This window comes from Quercus robur, chromosome 2, assembly GCF_932294415.1.
Source record: "Quercus robur chromosome 2, dhQueRobu3.1, whole genome shotgun sequence".
NCBI classification, from domain to species: Eukaryota; Viridiplantae; Streptophyta; class Magnoliopsida; order Fagales; family Fagaceae; genus Quercus; species Quercus robur.
This window is the reverse complement of record NC_065535.1, coordinates 22,402,328-22,421,969: the sequence shown is the minus strand read 5'-3', so window position 1 is coordinate 22,421,969 and position 19,642 is coordinate 22,402,328. Positions and strand designations below refer to the sequence as shown.

General features: G+C 31.5%; 1 protein-coding gene across 2 annotated transcripts; it reads left to right on the top strand.

Annotated features, from left to right (window-relative positions):
- The first annotated feature begins 6,815 nt into the window (after positions 1-6,815).
- Positions 6,816-18,518, top strand: LOC126712899 (synaptotagmin-4). Of its 2 annotated transcripts, none has more exons than XM_050412431.1 (13): positions 6,816-7,156; positions 7,339-7,447; positions 7,695-7,741; positions 7,838-7,958; positions 8,682-8,809; positions 10,143-10,244; positions 11,400-11,474; positions 12,479-12,558; positions 14,708-14,858; positions 14,939-15,169; positions 16,155-16,445; positions 16,682-16,795; positions 17,962-18,518. In XM_050412431.1, the coding sequence occupies exons 1-13, from the start codon at positions 7,052-7,054 to the stop codon at positions 18,106-18,108; spliced, it is 1,701 nt and encodes a 566-aa protein (XP_050268388.1). In that variant the 5' UTR covers positions 6,816-7,051; the 3' UTR covers positions 18,109-18,518. The 2 variants fall into 2 exon arrangements, with proteins under 2 accessions (XP_050268388.1, XP_050268387.1); XM_050412430.1 differs by having other exon boundaries at positions 6,818-7,156; positions 16,149-16,445.
- The last annotated feature ends 1,124 nt before the right edge of the window (positions 18,519-19,642 follow it).

Sequence of the window (19,642 nt, the reverse complement as noted above, 5' to 3'; positions counted from 1 at the left end):
TACTTCTCACCTTACTCTTCTACTAAGTAATGATTTCCACAATATTAAAGGGGAGATAGCAATGAAGTGAGATAAAATTTGAGGAAATCAAATGACTTTATAAAGAGCTAGAGAATAAGAGATTAAAGAAATGTAATATTAGAATCTATACATACATACATACATACATACATACATATATATATATATATATATATATCTGTGTGTGTGTGAAAAGAAAAATTTACAATGTACAAATAATGAAATTATAATTTCAACATTGTCAAAAGAAGCATACCTCTCTGAAAAGAAAGATAGTGATGAAATGAGAAAAAAATTGTGGAGACCAAAGGAACTGTGGAAAGAGACTTCAGAAAGAGATAAAAAAGAAGAGATTAAAAGAGTGAGAGTAGTAAAAAATTATAAAAACAAAAATACACAAACTAACAAAATAATAATTTCAACAATGTCAAAGGAAAAAAAAAAAAAAACTTTTTTGAATTGGAGACAGTGACAAAGTGAGCAAAAAGTTGACGCAATCCAAAAACCTATGCAAAGAAACTGAAAAAGATAAGTATGAGATATATCTAAATAGAGATAGTGTCTGCTAATTTTTTATGAAATAAAATATTTGTGTGAGATATATTTAAATAGAGATAGTGTGTACTAATTTTTAGAGAAAAAAAAATACTCATGTGAGATATATTTAAAATTTTAAATAGAGATAGTATTAGTGTGTACTAATTTTTAGGAAAAATAGTAGTAATTAGCAATTTCAAAGTCAAAAACTTTCGGCCATTTTATAATCGTTCATAGTACTAATTTAGTAATTTTTCTTAATCTATACTACTATTTAATGGACTTCTCCTATTTGGATTCCTCATTTTTTAGTTCAAAAATGCTCCTACACCCCTATGTTTAAGTAGAGACAAAATTAAAGGATAATTTGGTAAAAATGCAATTCTAACTTCTACTAAAACATTGCCTAAAAAATATAAGTATGCAAAGAAAGTTGACGCAATCCAAAAACCTATGCAAAGAAACTGAAAAAGATAAGTATGAGATATATCTAAATAGAGATAGTGTTTGCTAATTTTTTATGAAATAAAATATTTGTGTGAGATATATTTAAATAGAGATAGTGTGTACTAATTTTTAGAGAAAAAAAAATACTCATGTGAGATATATTTAAAATTTTAAATAGAGATAGTGTTAGTGTGTACTAATTTTTAGGAAAAATAGTAGCAATTAGCAATTTCAAAGTCAAAAACTTTCGGCCATTTTATAATAGTTTATAGTACTAATTTAGTAATTTTTCTTAATCTATACTACTATTTAAGGGGCTTCCCCTATTTGGATTCCTCATTTTTTTAGTTCAAAAATGCTTTTACACCCCTATGTTTAAGTAGAGACAAAATTAAAGGATAATCTGGTAAAAATGCAATTCTAACTTCTACTAAAATATTGCCTAAAAAATAGAATCACTCACCTATTAATTTTTAAATTTCTTTATTCACTAATTTTTTTTTTGCTAAAAAAAAAAAAAAAAAAAAAAAAAAAACTCATCAGACGCACTTAGTGCGTGTGATAAGGCTAGTGTCTATAAATTTTTTATATAAAAAAAAAATGTTGTTAACCAAAACTGTTGGTGATAAAATTTTGCTAGAATGCAAATTGGACTCTCTAAGTTTAGCTAAAATTCATTCGGTTTTCTAACTTTATTTTCGTTCAATTGAGTCCTCTAAATTTCAAATTTATTCAATTTAGGTCTTTTATCCAATTCCATTTAAAAAAAAATTGATGTTAAGTATGCAATTTTTGGAAAATAAATTCTTAGATAAAAATTCTATAAAATATTTTTATTAATTTTATAGATTTATTTTTCATATGAAAATAATATTTTTTTTATGGTAATTTTTTAACAAAATTGGAAAAAAGACCTAAATTGAATAAATTTAAAATTTGGAGAACTTAATTGAATGAAAGTAAAGTTAAAAGACCGAAAAAAATCTCTGCCAAACTTAGAGAGTGCAATTTGCATTTTAGGCTTTTTAGCCTTAAAAAGTTAAAAACTTTTTGTCATTTTATATAGGGAATAAGAAAAAAATAACAAACGAGTAAATTTCAATATTAAAAAGGGGAGAGATAAATAGGCTAAAATTTAGGATTTTAAAAATGACTTTTTACTTGGGAGTTAGAGATGTAATTTTACAATGTTATCCTCAAGTTTTGTTTCTTCTTAAACATTGGATATAAGAGGTATTTTTGAACTACCAAAATGTTAATCCCAAATAGGAGAAGCCCCTTAAGGCGGCATTTGGTACGGGGGAATCCACATTACTCACGGCATCCAGATTCCTTGGAATGTGATGTCTTGCAATTTGAATGTTTTCGAATGTAACTATTCCTATTCATAGCAATCTTAAAAGAATTATTTATTTTTCTCATACTATCCCTAGATTTATAAACCCAATATCAATTTTTTAAAATCTTCCTCTAAATAAATAATAACAAACAAAATATAAACTATAAATTAAGACAAATTCATTAAAACAATAGTAACATTTCAAAATGACATGTATAATACAAAAATAACTATTTAAATTCTTGTTCTTTATGAAAATCACAACATCATGTTTTCTTAATAAAAATAAATATTTTATTTTATTTTATTTTAGCATTTATTTTGTTGTGGCAGGAAGAGATAAAAATAAAGGAATAGATATTGATGATTTGTTTTATGTTTTTGTAAGGACACGAAAATCAAGCGGCCCAAACCCACTTAGAATGGTAAAATTGGTACTACCAAGTTAGGCCCAAACCAATAGATATTTGTAAAGAGAGTGGGATAAAACAAGTTGGGCATAGCCCGAGGATTCAGACAGAGAAGGAATAAGCGAAAGTCAAAGATTAAGTATATAAAAAATTCTTTACAAGCTCGCCCGAGAACGATGTTCTTACATGAGGAGATACACTATTCTCTCTCTTTTTCTCTATCACTGTTCTTGTTCTAATCTCTTCTTTCCTTGATTTTTTCTCCCCCCTCTCATCTGGAAGTCCTCTTTCTTTATATACTCCTAAGTTTATTGCATCCTATCCCTCCATCTACAATCCTTCAAACTCTCCTTAGGACACTTGTCCTTTTAAACTTTTGTTGAAGGTGGTAGAAGGAGCTGCTTAACTATGAATTCTATTGTTCAAGTCACTTTCTCATCAATGCAGTTGATAAAACTGTTGCTAGTCATTTTATGCAGAGGCAATAGGTGAGCTTTCACTAAAAACTTATTTCACCTACCTTGACTTTCTCTCTGAACGCCATTCTCTCCATTCAAACTTTCCGGAAGTATTTTGTTCCTTCTCCTCCTATCCTCAGGTGAATCCCCTCCTCGGGCTTAAAATGCTTTTATAATGATAGTCACAGCTTGTTGTATCCTTCCTCAATCCTCAGGTCCCCATAGTTTTATTTCCATTTTTTTTTATAAGTATGTTTTATCTCCATTGGTTAAATGATAAGTGAAAAATGGTAAAATTGTAAATTTACAACAAATGTAATTTTTTTAAACTTGGGAATCTTGATACCTATCTGTTTCAAAGGGTATCCACATTTCTAAAAGAAGAGGGTTATGTGGGAATCTAGATACCCCTGGCATCTGATTCCTTTGTGTGATTTGCAACCAAATGTAGGAATCTTTCAACATTCCTGAGAATTTTAAAACATTACCCCGTACCAAACGCCACTTAAAGGGCTTTCCTTGTTTAGACTTCTATTTTTGTATGTCCAAAGTAAAAGTTTAAATAATAGGCCTAGACATATAAAATTGCTAATTATTTAAAAGCTCCTAAATTTTAACTAAAATTTAAAAAAGTAGTTTTTCTTAACCACCTTTCTGCCTCCTCCACATTTAAACATATATATATATATATATATAGCCTTTTTTTTTTCTCACACTCACACACTCTCTCACGTTTTTTTTAACTCCTAAATTTTAGCTAATTTTTTTTGTTTTGATACAAGCTAAAATTTTAAAAAGTAGCTTTTCCTAACCATCTTTTTTGCCTCTTCCATGCTATATCTATACTACTATTTAATCTATTTATACTACTATTCAAGAGGTTCCCCTATTTGGAATCCTCATTTTTTTTTTAGTTCAAAAATACTCCTACACTCTTATGTTTAAGTAGAGACAAAACTAAAAGACAATTCGGTAAAAATACAACTCTAACTCACACTAAAACACTGCCTAAAAAATATGGTCACTCTCTTGTTGATTTTCAAATTATATATAAAATAAAAACACAAGGTTTTTTTTTTTTTTTTTTTGCTACAAAATAAACTTGTAATATTTGTTCATTTTTTTTAATCTAGTCTCATGGCAATCCTGGTTGTATTAGTAGTTCTAGATGAGTAATATTAATGAGAAAATGAGTAACCCTCAAATTGGAATGAATGAAAAATTATGACACTATTAAAAGAAAAGGCTAGTATATACATAGATGATTGGGTTTAAGTTACACCTGGTGTAACTCACCTAGTGTAACTCTAAGCAATATTACACCACCCAATAACTTGTTATTGAATTTATATTTTGAAAATTCAACCGTTGAATTACATGTTCTATATGTTTTTAACATGCATGCCAATTTTCATGTCAATCGAACGTAGTTTATCATTCGATCCATAAACTCATCTTTTATGTATTATTTTAAACTATAAAAACTTGAATTCAAACAATTGATTGATGATATGACTATTGATTTTTTATCATCTTTAAATTTTATAAGCATAAAGAATATACAAAGATAATGTAATCCAGCAGTAGATTTATCAAAATTCACATCTAATTAAAAAAATACTGGGTGGTATAATATTACTTAAAGTTACACTAGGCGTAACAACTTTTTTTCTCTCATTCCCTCTCTTTGTTTTTTTTTGATAAACTCTCTCTCACGTTATACATCTAGGGAAATTTAAAAATAAAAATAAATAAAAATAGTAAATAGACTAATAGAGACATAAATGTTTAACTTAACCCATTACCATCCAAATTTTTATCCAAAAAATAAAAAAAAATTATCCAAATTTAAATTTCCACCGAAACCATTATGAAACACTGGAACAATTATTCAAATTCAAAACTCAAAACTCCACCTCCAAACCCGCTACTACAGTTATCCAAATTCAAAACTTACCAAAAGAAGATATGGATAAGGAAATGATCAAGAAAATTTTTCCTTATCATTTGTACGCAAGTGTCGCTTTCTTTCTGTAGGGTCTCAATTTACAGTCCAAGTCCAAAACGTATGGGATGTTAGCCCAATGAGCTCAGTACAATAAATTTGTAGAGAGTGGGTTGAAGAACTAGGTCCTAATGAATTAAACAACGGATATGTTTAATTTGAACAACTGTCAAACATAAATAAGAGATTTGATCTTAATATTTTCAGTTCGAGGAGGTCTCCCTTATATAAATTAATCACAAATGGATACAAAGATAGTTTAGATTGCTACAGTCTTTTTCTCTCTATTTTTCCCGATCCCCTCTTCATGAAGAGCCTTTCACATTATATATCCTCCTTTAAACTATCTTCATCCTACACTTGTTGATCATCTGAACCCTTACTTGAGTACCTGTCCCATCAGATACCCTCTTTGATTTTCTGTGAGTTGTGGTAGCCAAGGTAGCACTGTTCAGAGGTCTTTTCCACATAAATGCAGCCAAAAAAGTAACTGCAGTGCATTTAATGTAGTGGTGGTAGCTTTCCCTTAGATATTTTTAGGTTTCATTCCTTTTCGTATGTTCATGAGGCATGTCCCTATCATTAGAGCTTCTTGGAGGATCACTCTAATCGTTGAAGTACGTACTTTGAACTATATTCATCATATCCGAGGAGGAATTCCTCCACAAATCATCCTCCATTCGTTCCCTACTTATGAGACTTTAATTGGAAACTCCTAATAACTATCTGTTCCTCCTCGGACCTATCAATATCCTCGGACAAAGCTCTAGGCCCAATATATGATCTTGGGCTCTCACCTCCACACTTTCCATCAGAGAATTGGATCTCTACTCAACTTTTACCGGTGAACCTCAAAAAAAATTTTGATTTATTTATAAATTTTGATGTCTTTGAGATTTTATAGTTCTTTTATGTTTCCTTATATATCTCGGGATGAAATTGCAACAATTATTATTTTAAGGTATTTTGTTCAAGAGTAAATGTCATGCGTAATTTTTCTCATCCACTAAAGCCCTATACATTGATTAGGTATGGTCATTTCAAACGAAATTACATTTTTTTTAAGGAACAAAATGAAGTTACATAAATATTACCGGGTGAAAATATAGCAACTCCAAATTATAATGAATGAAAACTATATTAATCTTTACAAAAATATAAAATAAAATAATAGAAGAGCCTTTAAAGCTAGTGTGTATATATATATAGAGAGAGAGAACCATCTTGCAGGAATTTAGTTGTGTAGTCTACACTCAATACGATTCTAGTTGTGATTAGCTTTAGGATCATAAACTAAATGTCGGTTCTTTTTGCAATATATATATATATATATATATATTGCAATATGTACTTGGGAAAAAAAGCATCGAACTCAACCTCCCAACATATTTTCCAACCTTTTACTTCTTTTTTGAATAATGTGAAAGTTGCACCCGACAGACAAAGCATACATGTAAAAGATCTACTTTGAGAGTCATACCGACAGTTTAGCGTAAGAATATAAAATTATAAATAGAGAACGAAAAGAATAGAGGAGGCAAAAGAAAAGAATCAATTTCTTTCTTTCTATACACACCAAACTTCGATCCAAATATAGATCAAATAATTAATATTTAATTAATTAATGAAACAATTAAGGTGGTAGCCTCTTTATTTCTCTACGTTAGCTCTCCTCCAATCTCATTCTCTGTCTATGTGACCAAAAAAAGACTGTTTTCACAATGGGTCTCCCTTGAATCACAAAGAAATTTATGTTTAAGCTAAAGATAATCTCGGAAACAAATACATAACTTCTGGGTTCGTTTTGTTTTTCAATTTTGGGTATTGAAAAAATATGTCTTTCTACGTGGGTATGATTATGGGTGTCACCCTCGGCATTGGGTTCGTCGTAGCTTTTGCTCGTTATGAAAAAGTCCGATCCAAGCGCCGTTCAAATTTGGTATATCTATAAAATTCACGTTCTCGTTATCAATTCAATCACATTTATTACCATCTTGTTATACACTTTTTATAATTTTTTTTTACAATTTTTTTACGTTTGGAATAATGCTTTTGATTTTGATTCAATTCAAATTTTGCTATCTTCTTGTTCATTTATTTTGATATCTATGTTGATCCTAGGCGAAGGTGGTGGCAGGATTTTCAAGAATGACAGTGGAGGATTCAAGAAAGATTCTTCCAGATGATTTTTATCCAACTTGGGTCGTATTTTCACAGCGACAGAAGTTAAGTTCAATCTAGAAGCTACAGTTTCATAACCATATATATCTATGTATGTCTGTTTGCATGCATGCATGTTTATATGTATGCATTCTTTTCTCTCTCTTTTTTGGATAATTTGAAAGTTACAATAATGGGAGAGAGGATTTGAATTTGGACGTTTCTGATGAAAACATTGAAGGCGTCAGTTGAATCCAAAATATTTATTCATTATTGATCGGTGCTCTTACACTAATTTCTTTTTTAATTACAGTTAACTTGGCTTAATCTCCAACTTGAAAAGATTTGGCCATATGTTGATGAGGTTTTTTTTTTTTTTTTTTAATAATGAATTTCACCCCGCCAATGCTTAGTATTTGTTGCATTTGATGTAGTATTAATGAGAAGTTGTTATTTTTAGGCAACATCAGAGCTGATAAGAAACAAAATGGAGCCAATTCTTGAGCAACATAGACCAGCAATCTTAGCTTCACTCAAGTTCTCCAAGTTGACCCTCGGCACTGTGGCTCCACAATTTACAGGTAAATTTGATTTTTTTTTTTTTTTTCCCTCAAAGGAGGAAAAGTTGGATTGATTACAGCATCGGTTGATGGGTGTGCAGTTGCTGTATGATTAAGATGGCATGCATCTTATTCTAATTGTCTACTTAATGTGTCTATGACACCCAGAATAGCATATATCATCATTTCTCTAATGTGTGATTTTCTGTATTACTTTTACACTTATTCCTGTAATATGCTTGTCAAAACTCAATTGTTTTTGTAAAACAAAAAAAAAATACCGAGAGATAATTGAAAGTTTTTGGGATTTGGGAAAACATTAGTTTTTTTTTTCTTTTTAAATTTAGAAGCATCAAAATAAGCATTTTTTTTTGTGCTCACATAAGCATGAAAAAATTTATAAAAGACATGCACATCAAATTAAAAAAATTCAAGTGCCAAATATCATGTGTTGCTTTGTAATTTAAAATTCAAACATGTTCAAAAACTTAGTTTTTGAATTGAAAAAAGGAATTTAGTTAGCTTTATGCGGAGAAAACTAATAAGGAAAGTCTTTCCTTATTCAGGTCCATTAGCCAAAATTGAAGGAAATCATAATCAAAACAATAGTAAGATAAGGTTATTGACAATAAGGAAATCATAAACAATGTGTAAATTGTGTTGATACATTCTGAGAGAAGATGTTGATTTTACTCATTCATCAGATTTTGTAGTGACACTAATCGAGTTATTGATGTTGCTTAGGAGTTTCCATCATTGAAAGTGAAAGTGATGCTCAGGGAGTCACTATGGAGTTGGAGATGCAGTGGGATGGTAATCCACATATTGCACTTGATATTAAAACCAAACTCGGTGTGGCATTACCTATACAGGTTAGCTTTAAGCCTTTGACTTACTGCTCATGCTCAATACTGATCATGCTTATGCTCAGTATAGATACTTAATCTGACCCATGTGATCTGTGAGGAATTACAACTTTTGACTTCCTTTTTTAGTGGAAAATTGAATACATCCCTATGCTTCATTGAGGTTCATGTATATTCTAATAGAAGCATATCAAAATTATTGACTTTTTTTACCCCAAAATTTGTTATCTCACTAAAATCTGGATATTTTTGAGTTTCAATGGTCAAAATATCAGCAACCAACATGAGTTTTGTTTTGTGTTTTAGATACATTGTTTGTATGTTGTTTAAAGGTATGATCTAAGTATCTGAATACTGGGGTAATTAATGGTTGTCATAATTTGTATGTGAAGGAATCTAATACTCTATTTTGTAGCTTTCAAATCCTATTAATACTGACAACAAGCTTCGCATGTGATTTTTTCCTTTCCAAATTTATTTATAGAAAATCTTAATTTGTAACTGATAAATATTGTTGGCCTGTCTCAGTTGCATTATACTAATATTGCCATAGATGAGTTAGCTGTATGCTGACTTAGTGGTCCCTGTAAAGCTCTTTAAAGCTCAGCATTTTACTTTGTGTTAACCTCAATAGCCTGGATAGAATCTTACTCTCTGCACAAAATGCACAGATATGTGGTTAGGATTATTTATGTCAAGATTCAAATTGCTTGACTGGTGCATCATTTGCAACATTCTAAGAGACAGAAAATTGTGCTACTGGAAAAGAAAAAAGTAGTAATGAAGAAATAAAGTAATCAAAAAAGCGAGAAAGAGTGCCACTAGGCAACATTTGCGCAATGACTTCATTTATCCATTTTGAAAAATGCAGGAATTTGCTTTTTAAAATGTCCATGCAAATAAGTCAGGTCTACAGTCTAAGTTACGGAGAACTAAATTATTTCATTTAGAGTGCAATTTGTTTCAAGATATACTAATATCTTATGGATGGAAATTGATACACAAAGTTTCTTTCTGTTGTGGATAAATGTAATAATACTTCACAGAACCATTTGTCACTTTGAACTTAAAATGTCAAATTCCAACCACTTCCTACTAACACCATTTTTTCAGAATTTCTACTTGTGGAGAAATGAAGATTTCCAGTTACTGTCTACCTTTTGGATGTATTTATTACCGTTAGCAAGAATATGTACGCTTTCATATATACCAAAAATTTGTTGTTTTGATGAAGCATAGGCTCTCATGAAATATATAAGATTTAGCTTTTTGTGTTATTGTGTTTTATCTTAATAGATACCTCATCAATTTTGTTTTCTGTTCTAACTTGTTCATTTAGGTAAAAAATATTGGATTCACTGGGGTTTTCAAGTTAATCTTCAAGCCATTTGTTGATGTGTTTCCTTGTTTTGGAGCTGTTGCTTATTCACTGAGTGAAAAGGTGAGTTCCTAATCATTATAGTTGTTCCTCCTTAACCTTGTTAACGCTTAATTTAACAACTAGAATAAAAGAAACCTCACTGAGGTGACATTTATAAACATATAGGGACGGACCCAGGTGGAGCCCAAGGGGGCTCGGGCCCCCCGGGTCCAATTTTTTTTTTTTTTTTATAGTAGTTATTATATATTTTAATTTTTTAGTTGAGTCCCTTTCTCCTCAATAAACCTAGTTAGCCTCATTTAAATAGCAACTATCCAACTCAAAAACTTAACAGAAACAATAAAAACATTCACAATGGTGATTGTATTTTAGTAAAAAAAAAAAAAACTATTTTACTATCAAAGAACCAAAAAATCATGTGTAATTAAAGAAGCTAAAGCTAAATTTTTTCAATTACATTAAACTGGTATAAATGCCAGTTGACTGTAGCAATTTGTTAAAAATAAAATATACAATATTTTATTAAGATTATATCTCTTCTTTCAATTAAAAAAGTCAAATTCTCTCTCTTCCTTTATTATTTTAATGAGTTGTTTATATTATTTTAAATGAAGTATAAAAAAAAAAAAAATAGAACATTTGAATCATTTGATATTAGGTGTATTGTAAAGTAAGGTGGTAAAATAGATAAAGTAATTTTTTGAGGTGCTAAAAACTAAAATTTTAGCACTACCACTGTGAATGCTCTAACTTCAACACAAAAAAAAAAAAAATAATAATAATAAATAAAATAAAATAAAATAATCCTAGCCAGCCTAGTATTAAAAAAAAAACATTTTTTGTTTTTGTTTTTGTTTTTGTCTTTGTCTTTGTTGGTAAATGATTGCATCTTAATGTATTTAGAAATAATGATTTTGTGTATTTATAATTTTTTAATACTTTTCTTTATACTTGGCCCCCGCTAGCTTAAAATCTTAGGTCCGTCCTTGTAAACATACAAGTGCTTCTTTCTCATGTGTGTACTAAGCCAGATTGAATACTTCTATACAGAGATATGTATCTGTAGACATGTATTCATAAATAATATTCTTCAAAATAAATTGAGAAATATTTTGTAAATATGTTTATGACCATATTTTCCATATAACTTTATAAACATGTGATGTGATGCCATTAATATTGATATCCCATTTGTTTTTTGGCTTCTGGCTACAGAAAAAGCTGGATTTTACTCTTAAAATTGTTGGGGGTGATGTATCAGCAATTCCAGGGGTTTCTGATGCTATTGAGGTTTGAGCAAATTTTGCCTTCTCATAATTCTGTTGTTTCTACCACCTTCATAGTATGTCTGATGAATTTCACATAAGGTGTATTCCACAGATATGGGGTTTATGTCTAGCATGTATGGATCTAGAATTGCATATTAAAATTTACAATGAGCTGTTCACTTCATTACCTTATCCAAATGAAGATGTAGCTGATTCGAGACAGAGAGTTCACTCTGGCCATTTCAAAGTGATAACAGAATATCTATAGACGGAAAGCGAGGGGGATTAACATATTCTTATTATTTTTATAGCATAAATGAGTGAGTTTTAGGCCTTTAAAAGATTAAAATTTTATCATTCTGGCTTTTGAGCATACAACATGGTTCTGCTTTGTTTCTAATGGAATCTAAGTGAGTCTAATTCTTTTTCTTAACTTTTGTTCATAAATAGAAAATTATTCAGGAAAGTTTTGGCTTTACAAATTTAATAAAAGAACCCCCCTTAACTTTTACAAGAAAGCAGGGTGAGTAACCTGAGTTTACCACTTAATAATAAGATTAGCTTCTAATAAAATATTTCGGACTCCCTTTATTCAAGTTCTTCTTTGCTGGTTGAGGAAGTAACAGTAAAATATCATCTCATTTCATTGAGTTGAAAGATGTAGACAGTAAGATTTTACTAGTCGAATTTCCACAATCCATACACCTAGGTCCCAGATGCCAATTGAGATGATGTGATTGTATATATGTGTTATTATTGGACTAGTGTTGGAAGAAATTATTAATTTGGTCTTATAACTAGCCCTCTGGTTAGGCTGAACAAACCAACAAGAAGTACCAGCTGGAGTAGTCCTATCTTTGTTAATTCATATTTGCAGGAACTTCATATGGCATATAATGAAAGATCACACGTGATATTAATGCAGATGTGAACCACTCTGCCTGCATTGCATTCTGTCACTATATCTTAGCTCATAAAGCTAAATCATGAACAAGACAAAAGTCTAATGAAATTTATTTTGTTCAGGAAACCATACGGGATGCTATTGAAGATAGTATAACATGGCCAGTTCGGAAAGTTATACCCATATTACCTGGGGATTATAGGTATGCTAGTTTACAAGGAACTATATATCCTTTTTCCTCATCTCAAATAATACACACACACACATATATAATCACCTATTATTTTATCTTCCTTTTTTTGCTTATTAAATTGATCAGTGCTTAAGAATGACATACTGAAAATGTTCTTTTATTTAATAAAGAACCTATTTTTTATAGGCTATCAAATATATAAGGATTCATAGAGCATTTTTCTTCTGAAAAACTTCGTCAGTGTTTCATTTGAATAAAGAAATTTGAAGAGATGGATTTGGATTTCAATCTTTATTTTAAATGACTTGAATGAGGTATGAAATGATAATAAAAGTTTCTATTGATGAAATTTATGACAGGATTTGAGCTTTATTAATATGAGGATTTGAAATGACTAGATGTAAGGTGATGTCATTTCAAACCATAATATCACAAGTGTTTTTCTTTGAGAAAAATCTTTAAAGATTACATAATCATGTGTGGTTAAATATATGTCAAGTAATTTATACTATAATACCTATTAAGTTAAAGAGAAAATTTTATAAGATTGCTATACAACTAGCTATGCTCTATGGTACTGAATGTTGGGCGGTTAAGAAGCAACATATCCATAAAATGAGTGTAGTGGAAATGAGAATATTAAGATGGATAAGTGGGATACAGAAAGATAGGATTCGAAAAATCCGTTTAAAGATAAATTGTAGCCCCTATTGATGAAAAGATGAGGGAACTAAAAATCACTTGAGATGGTTTGATCATGTTAAGAGGAGAGTGTGCAATGAACCGGTAAGAAATAGTGAGTTGATCCAAGTTGAGGGAACTAAAAGAGGTAGAGGAAGGCAAAAAATAACATTAGTAAAAGTACTAAAAAAAGACATGTCAATTAGAGAAGTAATAGAGAGCATGACTTCAGATAGGATAGAATGAAGAAAAAGAATTCATGTGACCGACCCAATGACTATTGAGGATCCATAGCTAACCCTAAATTTTAGGACTAAGGCTTTGTTGTTGTTGTAATTTATACTAGAATTGTTCTTGAAATCCCTTGATTTCAAATCCTCAAATCTTATACGCAACCTTGGTGAATAACCCACATGTACTCAATCAATAGCATTCGTGTCAAAGCTCACTGAGGGCTAGTGACAAATGAAATTTTGGGTGATATCTTCTGATAACTCCTATCCATTGTTAAATTTGACTCAGGATGCAACCGGTGTCAAATCCCTTAAACCTAAGGCTGCAAATTGAGGTATGCCAACCTGATCATGGCCTTTCATCTCGGAACTTGGGCATCTTGAGCCATGTCTAGCTTATGCCAGGCTGGTTCTACCTCAGATTTAAGGGCCCTAGTTTTGGGCTTAGTTCCATTTATAAGAGAATGTTGATCTTCAAAATTTTACTAGCTCAAGTATTATATTAGCAAAAGGTATATCAAATCTCAAAGCAAATATAATTTGTAGTTTTGATTTTAGGACACCCTAAATTTAATCTAAACACAATAAATCGTGTTGGAAAAGGCTAATGATTGGGTATTTAGGTTGAAATTGGTTTAAGTGGACCTCATCGTAGCTAGACTTTCCTTACAGTTGGAATTTAGTTGCCTCACTCTAGTGAGGCTTATAGGCATAATATTATGTTGAATGTTTATGCTTACTATGTGCAATTCTCCATTATGCATAACATCAATATATATGTGTGAGCTCATTTACAAAAATGTCTGTGTGTGTGTGTGAGAGAGAGAGAGAGAGAGAGAGAGAGAGAGATTAAATAAGGATTTGATTTAGTGTTTTGGATTGCACTTTCTATAAAGGTTGCGATTCAAACCTAAACAATAAAACCCATCTCAATTTAGAGGATAGTTGTCTTGCTTGTATTTCAATCAGGTCAATTTTTGACACTAAAGATGTTCTTCATCCAAAATCCAAGTTCATACTCCATTGATAAATTTCCTTTTCCTATTTCCCACACTCATCACAGGATGGTCCATGCATATGTATAATGTAAAAACTTAAAAGCAATAACTGGTTACATTTTTGTTTTTCTGAAAATTTTCCTTTTATGTTCATACTGGCATGCTCAAAATTCAAAACAATTTTTTTTTTTTTTTTTTTTTTTTTTTTGTTCTAACGAGTTGTCTATATTTTCTGTAATATCCTAGTGACTTAGAGTTGAAGCCTGTTGGAACATTAGAAGTGAAGTTAGTGCAAGCAAAGGACTTGTTGAATAAGGACCTCGTTGGGAAATCTGATCCTTATGCTGTCGTATTCGTACGTCCACTACGTGACAGAATGAAAACCAGTAAAACAATCGTAAGATAACTAATCTTCTTTGTAAACATGTTCTGCTATTTTTCTTGGGGTTGAAAGGAAACTCTTTGTTATATATTCAGAATAACGAATTGAATCCAGTCTGGAATGAGCACTTTCAGTTCATTGTTGAAGATGCATCTAGCCAAAAGTTGACTGTAAGAGTTTATGATAATGAAGGAGTTCAGGCTTCTGAACTCATTGGTTGTGCTCAAGTGCCACTGAAGGTCCTTGAGCCTGGTAAAGTTAAGGATGTGTGGTTGAAACTGGTGAAGGATTTGGAGGTTCAAAGAGACACTAAATACAGGGGCCAGGTGAGAATGCTGCAGGAGTGTTCTTTTCCATCATATCTTTTGATAAATTGTAGTATTTGTGCTGGGTATGTAGAGAAAATAGACATCTCGTCTTTTCAAAGTTAAGAGATGTTATAAAAATTGCATTATAATTTAAGGTATTTGATCACAAGGTATAAGGATTTGTTGAATTGGCTTAGCTATCAGAATAAGAACCAACAATGGCTTAAAAGATTAGACGACCCTAATAAGCAGGTCAAAATATAATTTTCATCCTTGAACTATGTGTCAAATTTTAATTTCAACCCTAAATTACTGATTATTTCAATTCAGTCATTGGAGGTTTAAAAATGAGGCAAATGTTGTGGATGGAAATTTCTGATACGATAGACCTTTTTTGTACAAATTTCTTCATAATGTGGACATGACATACCAAGACACATAAGAGTCTCACAAAGCCAAGTTTTAGGGACCATAAATATTTTCTATTTATTTACTTTTATCAAATATTAAAGTCACATGCCTCCAAATGTCTTGATTTTGTGAGACCAATACATTTCCTAATGTGTCACATAAGCAACAAAAGGACATGTGCACAAAAACGTCTCCCACATTAGTAAGTGCCATTTGCATAGTAACTACAAGTTAAGGTAAGGTAACATTGTAAAATTTTTAGAATTTTAAGGACTAAATCGAGAATTGAATTTTAATGCATGTTTAGGGACTAAAATTATAATTTGACAAAAGAGAACATTGTGTTGATAGAACTGCCACAGATTAACTTACGCTTCCCCAACTTTGGACAATAGCTCAACCAAAAAGTTAAAAGACAGCCAGAAAATTTCCCAAAGTACTATGGTTACTTCATGAAGTTCTCATCTATGTACTATGCTTATTAGCACATCATAATATTCTATTGCCACATTCAGTAAGAAATTCAACAAGTTAAATACTGGTTATTCTCTTGAACTTGTATCTATAGCATTTTTCATGGCCTTAGGTGCAGTTGGAGCTCTTGTACTGCCCTATTGGCACAGAAAGTAGCTTTACAAACCCTTTTGATCCTGAATACTCAATGACCGCTTTGGAGAAGGCCCTGAAGAGTGGAACTGATGGAACAGAGGTTGGTGGTCTTGGAAAAACTACATTGCATAAGAAGAGCAAAGTCATTGTAAGAGGAGTATTATCTGTGACAGTAATATCTGCTGAAGACTTGCCAGTAGTAGATTTGATGGGAAAGGCCGACCCCTATGTCATCCTTACTATGAAAAAATCTGAAACAAAAGCCAGAACTAGGGTGAGATTTATGTTCTCAATCACAATAAATCAACCATGCCTTTCAAATTCGTTTCATATTTTGAATAATAGCATTCATCTGAATGCTTAACTTTTGGCTTCTAATTATTCTATGGAGTGGATTCTTTTAACTGCTCTCTTTGAGCCATTTAAACATTTTATTCTATAGTTAGATATGAATTTATATACATGATGTTCAGTTCAAAATTCTAGAAATTATTCCGTCTGCTTTTTCAGGTCCTAAATAACAACTTAAATCCAGCCTGGAATCAAACATTTGACTTTGTTGTGGAGGATGCATTACATGAAATGTTAATAGCAGAAGTTTGGGACCATGACATTTTTGGAAAGGTAATCTTCTAATACAAGTTTCATCATATTCTTTGTGTTCGATGGCAAGCTTGGTTTGAGTTTGTCCCCATTGATCATTTAAGAATCTAATAAACTATTATGATTCTCTCCTGTAAATTATATACTAGAAATGCATTTATGGAATCTCACTATTTAAATTTTAAATCTAACCATTCGGGTTGATTTGTAAAGAAACCAATTCATGTCGTCAATCAAAATCCTGAGATTGACCAGATCACAACAATATATCATGAATCCAAGCTGACCTAATGATATAGTAGCTGACCCAACAAAACATCATGCATATGAGGACTCATTTATCAAAAGTGTAGGTGCATATTTATTTCAACTCAAATGTTTCTGTAAAATTAGGATAATAGTGTAAAATACTCATTTAGAGGTTTAAAACATCACTATTATGAATGATATTAGGTACGTTGATTATATTTGTGTTGCATATTTATGCCAGATATATCTATGCTCTGCGTCTGAAATCAGTGTTTAATGATTCTAATAATATGACTTATTCTGTAAAATACTATGAAATTGATTTTTTTAGTGTTTCTCACACAAGGACATGCTATGCTGAAATGCATACACAGGGAAAAACCTTTAAATCCTCTTCATGTAGATATGCTGCAGGATACATCAGATTTATATCTCTTCAGCTGCTTTCTTGTGATGCTGAAATCATCCTGTGCAAATTAATTTAGTTTCCAATATTTCCATCCTTCATTATCTTCTTCTTCTCCTCCTTTCTTTAGTTTGTTCTCATTGGCTAGACTGTTGCATTGAAAATCAAGGTAGTTATAAAATATTGGCTAGAAACTTTCTGCTACCCCAGAAATCTGTAAAATGTTTTTTTTTTTTAAATGGTTGTCATTGGAAATATCAGTTGCCTCCTAAAATGTGGCCACCACTTCATAAGATTGATTTAGGTGGACTCAATCCATTGGATGAGGCATCAAGCATGTAGTGTTGGTACTTTACAGAACTAGTATGTGGATACCAGGGTGATGAATTATGGGTTACAAATCATATACCATGTTGCTCGTGCTCACCATTTGTTTGCATCATCATCTGCATTTCAAATTACAATGATTATTACAACTTTCTTGCTCAGTCATTAAGCATGCTGACCCTATCAAACTTTATGGATCTTTCAGGACAAAATAGGAAGCGTCGTCATGACACTCACTAGGGTCATATTAGAAGGGGAATTTCAGGGTAGTTTTCAAATAGATGGTGCTAAATCAGGAAAGCTTAATTTGCATCTAAAGTGGATTCCACAGAATAAATTACGGGATTTTTAATCTGTGTAACATTAAAGGCATCTGAGTTGACTTAAATTTCGCTTCAATTCCTTCACCATCCTCATAGGCAAATGGCATTGGCTGTTAATAGCATGTAAATCTGTAAGGAAATCCAAGGCAAAACCTCAAAGATTTTCAGTCAGTCCTCTCTTGCCATACACACCAGTCAGATTGCTTTTCTATGTCAACGCTACAAAAAAAAAAAAAAAAAAACAATCTCAAGGGAGCACAGACATGGTGTAAATTATTTGACATGGCACTTGCAGATAGCTACATTTTCGGTGCTGTTGATGTAGATGAGACCGAATAGATTACAATAAGAAGGCAGATGTTTATATAGGACACAAGATATTCAAGCTTTTGTAAACTTCCACAGGTCATTTATTTATGTAAATTCCAAATTTCAAATTTTTTGTTGTTTGAACACTTCCAATTTATGTTAGTGACTGATGGAAACATTATTTGGTTTAGGCAGGGAATGACAGAAGAATTCTTGACAAAATTCTGAAGGGCCATGATTTATTTATTTATTTATTAAATGTGGGGGGATTATGCAGGTGGGCAGGTAGTGTTCAAAATCAACACAACCATTAAAGAGAATTTCTTCTGGTGACTAGTAAATTTTCATTTAGAAAGAAAGGGAAAAATAATAATTCAGATGAGGTAGTCATGTTGAACACTGCATAGCAACATGCATAGCCTTCAAAATTTGGTGAAATGGGTGGAAACCATCATAGTGACTTAAAATGTGAGGAAATAAATCAACTACCCTTTTTTAATTGGTTATCAAGTAATGCAAGCAAATGAGCTGCAAACGAATATCCAACCACAGCCAATTTTAAGCAACTTAACATGAGGTTAATGTAAGGAGAAAGTAGAAAAGTCATCACTGAATTACTTCAGTACTTGATGGAGGACATTTCTCTAGTAGAGAGGAATCACACAACCAACGCCAATGAGTATAAAAAGGATTGGTTTGAGTTGTAGTAAATCCTAAATGACTCAAGACTCAGAATATGATGGGAAAGAATTGAGGAGAAACTAGAACCGGTTCTATTGATTCAATCAGACAGGTACTTCCTAGAAGGAACTCAAAATACATACATACAAGTATTTGCATATTTGGACGCACGTCAAGCAGACCCCTAAAGCGTTTGAGATCACATATTGGAAGAGCAACTTTCACACGGTTCAAGCTATCGACATCTAGCAGGCATTGTAACAATGATGTTCTTGACGATGCCATGTAGATGTGAGAGAGACAGTACATATATATGTTGCATAATATGCCACCTTTAGTTTTTTTTGTGATCAATTGGGAAGATGTGACATGCAATGGTGCCTTAGCAGCAAGGGAAAGAGTCTGGACTAACATAAACCCAGAAGTCTCTGGTTTGACTTCTCGCAATTTACCTGATGCCTGCTCAGTGGGGTATGTAGGCGTCCGGGGTTTGCTCCTTAGGAGTGGTCCCACTGGCCCGTAGCTTGAGGGGGTTCCTTGTCATTATCAAAAAAATTTATAAAATAAAATAAA